Raw genomic sequence first — 9,140 nt, 5'->3', positions numbered from 1 at the left:
TCCCTCTCTGTCTCTTTCTCTCTGTCTCTCTCTCTGTCTGTCTGTCTCTCTCTCTCTCTGTCTCTCTCTCTCTCTCTCTCTGTATCTCTCTGTCTCCCCCCCTCTGTCTGTCTGTTTCTGTCTCTCCCCTCCCTCTCTTTCTCCCATTTCCTCTCCCTCTCCTCCCTCTCCCTCTCCTTCTCCCTCTCCCTCTCCTTCTCCTTCTTCCTCTCCCTGTCCCTCTCTCTCTCCTCCCTCTCCCTCTCTGTCCCTCTCTGTCTCTTTCTCTCTGTCTCTCTCTCTGTCTGTCTGTCTCTCTCTCTCTCTGTCTCTCTCTCTCTCTCACACACACACCCACACCACTTTGGCCTGGGTTCTTGTGGGATGAAGCAGCAACAGGCTGTGCCCTCTTTGAGGAGGCTGGCACAGCACTGTGCTGGGTGAGGCACCCCTTTGCTAGAGGTTCCCCACCATAGGTGGGGTCAGCACATATCAGGGAGGCTGTAGAAGACATTCTTGTTTAGGTTGGATTGGATTTCCCGGGCTGTTCCTTTGGCTCTGAGATTGTGTGATTCTGGCAAACCCATGTATGCACCAGATGCAGTCTTGTCTAGTTGGGAGTTGGGAAAGATGATGGGACACGTGAGAAGTTAAGCCAAAGTGGACTTGGGGCCAGCCTTCTGATCCCATTGGTAGGGATCTCCCAGGGAAGGGAACTCTCTTTACCAGTGAAGGTCACTTATGCTCAGAGTATTGCCCAGAGCATTTATGGATTCTGTGACTTGCCCAGGGTCACCCATTTAGAATGGAGCCTGTAGATGTCAGAGGCATGACCTCAGTTTGCTGGCTTTGATTGACCTCACCATCCACTTTGCCCGGGAAATCCACTTCCTCTCCAAAAAATCAAGTATTAAACAGAGGTACAAGATGCCAATGGAAGGGATTCCATGAGGATACATCTTCCTGTAAGGATTCTTAACTTGGGATCCATGAACTAAAAAAAATGGTAAATGTATTTTAACACAATTGGTTTCCTTGGTATTCCTCTTTATTTTATGAGTTTTAAAAGCAGGGACCCAAAGGCTTCACCAGGCTGCCAAATGGGTCTGTGATACAAGAAGTTCTGCATACAGGGTAACTGCCTTGTGGTAGCACAGGAAGAGTGGGCTTAATGCTGGGTACTTAAGGCATGTTTTGACAAGGCCTCAGTTTCCATACAGGATATGTAGGGTTTGGAAAAGAGACCCTAATGGAAGACAAAAATGTGAGAGCTGAAACTATCCAGGGCAACCCCACCATTTTCAGATGGGGAAACTGAGGCCCAGGGCGAGGGAAAAGAGAGAGACACAAAGGAGGCTCACACAACCAAGGAACATTTTGGGGCCAGTGAGGAGAGTGGCTAGTTTGAACTTTGACAGTGGAATAGAAGACTGACCAGGTGGGGCAGGTGGAAGCCAGCAGTGGGGAGCCACAGAAGTTTTTGGAAAGGAAATCACCTGACCAATGGCAGCAGGAGGAATGGGATGTGGGAAGACTAGAGGCAAGGATCATTGGGAAGAGTGGCAACCAATTTATGGTTGCCCACTAAGGAGCAGATGAGGGATTAGACTAGGGTGGGGGTGGGAAGAAACAAATGCAAGAGACATTTTGAAGGACAGGTCAGCAGGATTTGTTGATGGAGATAATGGGGACTGCTGAGGGACAAGGAAGAGAGACAACTTGAGGTTTTTAGTATCTAGAGACTTGGAAGAATTGTGGTGCCATTTATAAAGAGAGGGAGGGCAGGAAGGCAGCAAGCTGGCCATCTCGGCCCTGGGGATTGGGCATTTGCCTAGATGTGGACACATGCCCAGCGACCCAACAACTACTAGTAAACTCATTCCTAGACTTCCCCACTATCCCAGGGCCATTCAGTAGGATGTCACCATAGGAGTATTATTCTTGCTCATGCCCAATTTAGGTCCTTCTAGGCCCTTCTGGATCCACCCCTGCCCTTCCTTCTTGGGATGTGTTCTCAGACTGGCCCAATTGTTCTTCTCCAAGCACTTATACACACCTGCCATGTGTTAGGCAAGAAACAACATGGTACCTGCTTGCCCTCAAGGGGCTTGTCTATGGAACGATGTTGCTGGAGGAAACATGTTCACAGATAAATCAATATAAAATCAACACAAAGTAGTTATTGTTGTTATTATTTATGTGGGCAAGAGGAGAAGAGTTCTAACTGCTGGAGGAGAATGGACTCAGGAAAGGCCTGGAGAAGCTGGTGCTTGAGGTCAGCCTCTAATGGAGGCAGGGATTCCAAGATACGGAGGTTAGGAGGAAGAGCATTTCAGGCACACAGCCTGTGCATAGGTACAGAGGCAGGAGATGGAATGTTTTGTATGGGGTGTTACAAGTAAGTGAGTGAGTTTGACTGGAATGTAGAGTGAGTGAGGAGGGGAATAAAGGGACCTGAGTCTGGCAAGATGGACTGGAGGCAGACTGCAAAAGGCTTTAAATACCAAGCAGAGGAATTTGTCATTTATCTTAGAAATAATGGGGAATCAGTGGGGCTTCTTGAACAGTCAATTCCCTTATTTATGAATATCCATTGAGTTACTCTTTGGAGAGTTGGGAAGAGACAAGGAGAGACTTGAGGCAGCTATGGTCCAGGGGAGAGAAGATGAAGGACTGAATTAGGGCAGTGGCTGTGTGGGTGAATGGGATGGGGATGGGGGTAGGGGTGCACACACGAGTGAAATGATGAAGGCAAAACTGAAAATACTTAGCAACTGTATTTGGAGGTGGGTAAAGGATGACTGAAGCTAGGTGACTGGAGGGATGGTTGGTGCTTGATAGAAACAGGAAAATTCAGGAGAGGGATAAGGAAGAATTCTGTTTTTGGACATAGGGAGTTTGAGATGTGTTTGGAACATCTGGATGGAACCCAGCAGGTAGCTGGAGATGGGAAACTATAGTTCAGAAGAGAGACTAGCCCTGGATGTACAATCTGGGAATTATTGGCAGACAGGCAATTGTTGAATCTATGGGAGCTGATGAGGTCACTATGAGAGGTAGAGTTAAAAAAGAAGGCCCAGGACAGGACCCTTGGAGTATACCCACTGTTCTGGCAAAGGAGACTGAGAACAAGTGACCAGAGAGGTAGGAAGACCCCTGGGAGAGAACAGACTCATGAAAACCCCAAAAGGAGGGTGTGCCTAGAATAGTGATCAACACTATCCAGTGGCTCAGCTAGCCCTTGAACCTGAATTCAGCACTTCATGTTGACCCTGGAAATAACAGTCTCACTCAGTGAATGAGATCAAAGGAGGAAATGGCCTTAAGTGACTTGCCCAGGATCACACAGTCACTGTGTCTAAGGTCAAATTGGAACTCAGATTTCCTGACTTCAGGCTCAGTGCTCTACGTAGTGTACCACTTGGCTGCCTCCATAGGAACAGAGAGGATGGGATGGGTTCAGGAAGGGATGATGTTGGGGGACTTAAGCAGAGGGGAGGGGAGTTGACTCAGTTTATGACACCCGGATCTGCACAGGGTGATCTGAATGAACTGAGCCTTACCGGAGGATGCTGCCAAATGATGGCAGCCTAGGAGAAATTTGCAGATGGTACTGATCTTTCATAACCTTTCCTGGGTCAGCTTTGGCCCCTCCCTCACACAACAGCCTTACTACATCGAGCCTCTCTCCAGCACCCGTAAATAAAAGGGTGTATGTGTGTGTGTGATGTGGTTCAGTCTGAGTTTTAGGATAATCTCTGGGCAGCTGTGAAGTAGAAAAAGCCTTTCAGTGGAGGGGACAGCTTGGAAGGCTATTGTGAGAAGGGCCTGTGTGGCTCTGGGAATGGAGAGAGGAGGATGCATGCAAACAAGGCTGGATGTGTGTAGCACCAGATTGCCGAGTATAACACAAACTGCAAAGCTGAATGGTTGGAAAGATGGTAAAACTCTTGACTCCAAAGTGAAAGTGAGGTAGAGGGGGAGCTATGGGGGGTGGGGAAGGATAATGGGCTGATTTGTTCAGGATGAGTGGTTTATCTAGGGAATTTCTGGTCTGAAATGTCTAAGGTGGCTGGTGATGAGGGACTAAGCTAAGGAGAGAGAGGGGCTGAGCTTGTGGACCTGGGACTCATTTTCGCAGAGACATTAAAACTGTTGGAAGGTGATGAGATCACCCAGAGAAATTATTGGGCGAGGATTCTTACCTGGAGGTCCAGAGACTCCCAAGAGGTCCCCGAATAGATTGTAGGGGGTCGATGAATTTCAATAGGGAAAAATGACATTTTTGTTTTCACTGACTTTTTTTTTGCTTTTTGATGGGCAGTTGAGGTTCAGTGACTTGCCCAAGGTCACAGGGCTAGTTTTTGTGTTAAATGTCTGAGGCTGGATTTGAATTCAGGTCCTCCTGACTCTGGGGCCGGTGCTTTATTCACTGCACCACCTAGCCGACCCTTTCACTGACTTAATCGAACTTCAGTGTTTCTTTCAATTGTTTTAAGAAACACACTTTGAAGAGGGGTCCATAGGCTTCACCAGACTACTTGAGAGGCTCGTAACAAAACAGCTAACCCCTTTAGATAAGAGGACCCAGGAGAGAGCCTTGGATGAGCTCCACCAGTTAGGGAATTTTTTGTGGATGAAGATTCAGCAAAGGAGACCAAGAAGGAGCAGTTGGCCAAGTAAGAGAACTAAAAGAGCCATGTTATTGAAGTCCAGAGAGGACAGGCTATCCAGGAGAGGCTGGTCAGCAGTGGCAAATATAGCAGAGAGGTCAAGAAGGATGAGGACTGGGAAAAGACCATCTGGTTTGGCAAATGAGAGACTGGTGGTAATTTTGGAAGGAGCCATTCCATTTGAATAATGTCAGAAGCCAGATTTCTGAGGATTTGGAAGAGTAAGAAGTGAGGAAATGAGGGCCAAGAGTATCCACAACTTTGTCAAGGAATTTGGGCCTGGAACATAGTAGGCACTTAGTAAATATTTATTGATTGAATTTAGTGGAGAGATGAGGAAAGATAGTGTGAGAGGTAACTGTTTGCTTCCCAGGATCCAGCTTCTGTTCTATTAATAACCTTTGCTTTTTGCCTCTACTCTTCCTCTTTCCCAGACTCCTCAGTTTCCTTTTGATACACTGGTGGTAGGAACCTGGAAACCACGATTTCCTAGACTCTTTTTTAAGGCAGTGTCTAGAAGTGATGCCTTAACATTGATGCCAATTACACGAGAGCCCCCACCCTAGCACACACTGGCAAAGGGCAGGGGAGGGTTAAGAAGGATATGTTCCACCTGGTCCCTTGGCTGGTTGCCTTTCTTGGCCAAGTGCTTCATTGCCCAAGGGGACCATTTCTCTTGTTGACACCATTCCCTGTCCTGTTTTACAGGATGTCTGTCTCATGTGTAAGGGGGTAGAGATCAGGAATTCCTGATCAGTATTGAGCATGAGGATAGATCTAGAGACAGGAGGGATTCCTAGAGATTGTCTAGCCCAACTCCCTTATTTTATTAATGAGGAAACACACCTAAGGAGGTTAAGTGACTTACAGGTTACACAGGTAGCAAATATTCAAGTTGGTATTTGAACAAAGGTCTTCTGTCTCCAAATGGGAGCAGAGCAGAAAATTGATTTCTGGGAGCTTTCTGTTTTCACTAATGATTTTTGTTTGCTAGGTGCTAGCTCTTCATTCTATTTATTCTGACTGATGGACTGAAAATGCTATCAATGCGCCTTTCGATCTCAGTGCCCTAGAACATGACCCCAGTGGCCCTCTCCTAGGTATAGCTGTGGTTTGATTTTGATTCTGCTCCTTACTCTACTCTTTGCACCAAGGTTTGGGCAAGTCATTTTCATTTCTGGGTCTGGAAAATGTAGGGGTTAGCTACACAGTTTCCGAGGTCCTTTACTGCTCTATATCTGATGATTTGGTGAGAGACAAGGAACAGTCAAAACTTGGTGCCAGAAATTTCTGGTGGATAGTGCAGAATGGCAGGGGCAACTGGGTAGTTTGGAGGATAGAGCACAGGGACACCTGAGTTCACCTTCACTCACTCACTGTGTGACCCTGGGCAAGCCACTTCACCCTGTTCGCCCCAGTTTCCTCATCTGTAAAATAATCTGGAGAAGGAAATGACTCCATTCCAGTATCTTTGCGAAGAAAACCCCAAATGGGGTTACAGAGCGTGAGACGTGGCTAAACAACAACATAGAATGGCAGGAATCAGACAGTTGAAGTAGGTATAGGTAGAGAAGGGATCTGAAGATCAACGTGGAGAAGAGAGCGCCAAGCTTGGGGCAGGCCATTGCAAGGACTGTGGCGGGTCTGGGGCAGACTGTCCCCAGAGATCATCCAGGGAGCAGGTGTCCGAGAGGCAGAGCCCAGCCCCTCCTCCCCTTCGGACCAGCGCTTCTCCCCAGCGCAGAGCATTGGGGGATGGAGGAAGGTGCCAGCCCATTCTCAGTCTGCTCGGCTCAGATCCCTGAATGCTGACCTCCAGCTCGCCCTGACTTTCGGGGCCCAGGCCACGCTCCTTGGGCTCATGTGTTGTCCGTCTGTCGGGGCATGTGCCGTGTCCAGGCATGGGCTGTGACTGGGCGGGTGAGGGGCTGGAGAGGGGCCATGTCTGGCCACCGGGCTAACACACTCTCTCATTGCTTTCTTCTTGCCCCATCTGCATGTGGCTGCTCTGTCTAGATGGGCGGTGGGTCCCGAGCGCCGGCTGTGTAAGTGAGCATGCCCCATCCCATGCCTCTCACCATTCCACGCGGGCCGGGCCGGGCCGGGGGTGGCTGGGGGCCAGGCAGGCGAGCTTGGGGTTGGTGGCGTAGGTGGAGCTGCATGAGGCTTTGGTCGCTGTGCTGTGTGTTGTGAGTGCTGCCTCACCTCTGGACCTTTGGCCCTAGCGGGCGGGAGGGCAGGCAGGTGTTGGGGGGCGGAGCCATTATCTGGAAAGGCCCGGAAGTGAGGCGGCCGCTGTCCAGTGCGCCCAGCCTGAGTACGTGTCTGGCATGAGCACTAATGCAGCCGCATTTGCTGTCTTTCTGTCTGTTGCACTCGAATCCCACTTGATACAACTCTCCTAAGTCCCCGCAGGAAGGCAGGTGGGGAAGTGGGGTGGTGGTGGTGGGTCTCAGGGTTCCAGTGACTACTGTCCTGGGAGTGCCTAAGGTATTAGTGTCCATGGGGCTCCCTGGCCTGGGGGAAGGGAATCCAAGTGGATGAATGTAGGCGTCAAGGTCCACGGGGACTACTGGCCTTGGAGGGCCAGTGCCTGAGGGATCACTGTCCCCGGAAAATCACGAGCAGGAGTGGGGAGAGATCTGCCACGAAGCTTGGGGTTCAGAGGCCCGTCATGAGATACTCTTTTTCCTTCCTGCCAAAGGGCCACGGCGGAAGAGGGAGAGACAGTGGGGTTCTCTCTTCTGCCCGAGCTCAGACATTCCCACACGGTTAGACCCGAGTAGCAGGGGGGAGCCAGCTGGCCCCCAGCCCATCAGCCTATGTCTCTGGAGGCCCCCTCCTGTCTTCCTCCGCCCCTGGCATCCCCAGGACCGTTGGTGTCTTGGTGCAGTCCCGCTCGCCCAGCTGCCCTGGCCCCTGGCCCTACCCCTGCCTAGCCTCCTCCTTGCCCTGACCTTCTCCCTCCCCGCAGGCTCTTCAGCAGCCTCGGCGAGCTGAGCTCCATCTCGCAGCAGCCGTCGCCCCAGCCCCAGCAGCAGCGCAGCGGAGTGGGGCCCCCCGGGCCCGGGGCCTCGTACACCGTCCGGCCCGGCAGCCGCTATCCCGTGGCCCGCCGGACGCCGAGCCCCGTGAAGCCGGCGTCACTAGAGCGCGTGGAGGGGATAGGCACCGGTCCCGGAGGCGGCGTGGGGAGGCCCTTCGGCCTCACGCCACCAACCATCCTCAAGTCGTCCAGCCTCTCCATCCCCCACGAGCCCAAAGAGGTGCGCTTTGTGGTGCGCAGCGTCAGCGCGCGGAGCCGCTCGCCATCTCCTTCGCCCACGCCGGCCCCCGGCCCCCCGGGGCCTGGGCCGGGCCTGGCCGCCGCCCCGGGCCCCGCCCGCCCCTTCCAGCAGAAGCCGCTGCAGCTCTGGACCAAGTTCGACGTAGGCGACTGGCTGGACAGCATCCACCTGGGCGAGCATCGCGACCGCTTCGAGGACCACGAGATCGAGGGCGCGCACCTGCCCGCGCTCACCAAGGACGACTTCGTGGAGCTGGGAGTGACGCGCGTGGGCCATCGAATGAACATCGAGCGCGCTCTCAAGGCGCTGGCCGACAGCTGACCGCGCGCCCCCGGCCCCGCCCACCCCGCCGGGCGCCCTGCCGGCAGGGCCCCCGCCCGCCCCGCGCCGTGGGCCTACCCCTCCGCGTGACGCGAGCTGGGCCCCGCCCCCGCGGGGGCTCGTGGGCCGGCCTCTCCGCGGACAGGCCCACCTTGTCCCCGCCGCGCCACTCCACCAGACGCCGGTCAGGCCCCGCCCCTCTCTTCTCCCGGACCCCCTCCCCATGCCCGCCCGCCTCTTCTCCCGGTCCCCACCCCGATATCCTCCAAGCCCGCGTCGCGGCCCCGGGGCCGGAATGTTGCATGAATCGTCCTGTTTGCTGTTGCTCGGAGAGTCGCCCTGTACATTGCTTATCGCCCCCGTCCCCCTGCCCTGCCCCCCCTACCCCAGCACGTGGTCCTGAAGGGCGGGGAGGGGCGGCCCGGCATGCGGGGGCCGGGCGGGGCTGAGCAGGGCCCCCCTCCCCCCGGGTTTGCATATTTTTAATCTGCTCTATATTTGGAAGGAGAAAAGGAACAAGCGTCTCTGTCCCGCCCCCACCCCCGGCCCTGCCCGGCCCGGTTTGGCCCAGCGCAGCCCAGTTCAGCTCTACTCAGCTTAGCCGCGTCGGACCGAGCAGGGTCCGCCGGAACCGGGTGCGCCAGGTCGCGGCCGCCACGTCTTCCACCTCCCAGCGCCTTGCGGGGCCCGGCCTCACTGCCACCCGCCCCCGCGGCCCCGGCCCGGCCCGGCCCGGCGCGGAGGAGGGGGGGGCCGGGTCCGCTCCAGCTGGTCTGGGCTCCGCCATCGCCCCCCCCGCCCCCCCGCTTGGCTTGTTCCGGGCGCGCCCCCCCCCCCCCCCCAACCCCCCTTCAGGTGCTGCAGGAAAGGACGAGTGAGG

General features: G+C 54.0%; 1 protein-coding gene across 1 annotated transcript in view; it reads left to right on the top strand.

Annotated features, from left to right (window-relative positions):
- The window catches only part of SHANK3 (SH3 and multiple ankyrin repeat domains 3), a 69,442-nt gene extending 61,133 nt beyond the window's left edge, over positions 1-8,309 (top strand). Inside the window, 1 exon segment of the mRNA XM_069102918.1 lies at positions 7,627-8,309. Within this exon segment, the coding sequence (XP_068959019.1) occupies positions 7,627-8,260 (634 nt within the window). The 3' untranslated portion in view covers positions 8,261-8,309.
- Positions 8,310-9,140: the final 831 nt, after the last annotated feature.

The sequence above is a fragment of the Petaurus breviceps genome, unplaced genomic scaffold (assembly GCF_028583685.1).
Source record: "Petaurus breviceps papuanus isolate PSGF00001 unplaced genomic scaffold, PetGlider_PUasm1.0 558, whole genome shotgun sequence".
Taxonomy (NCBI): domain Eukaryota; kingdom Metazoa; phylum Chordata; class Mammalia; order Diprotodontia; family Petauridae; genus Petaurus; species Petaurus breviceps.
This window is presented reverse-complemented; position numbering and strand designations above follow the sequence as displayed.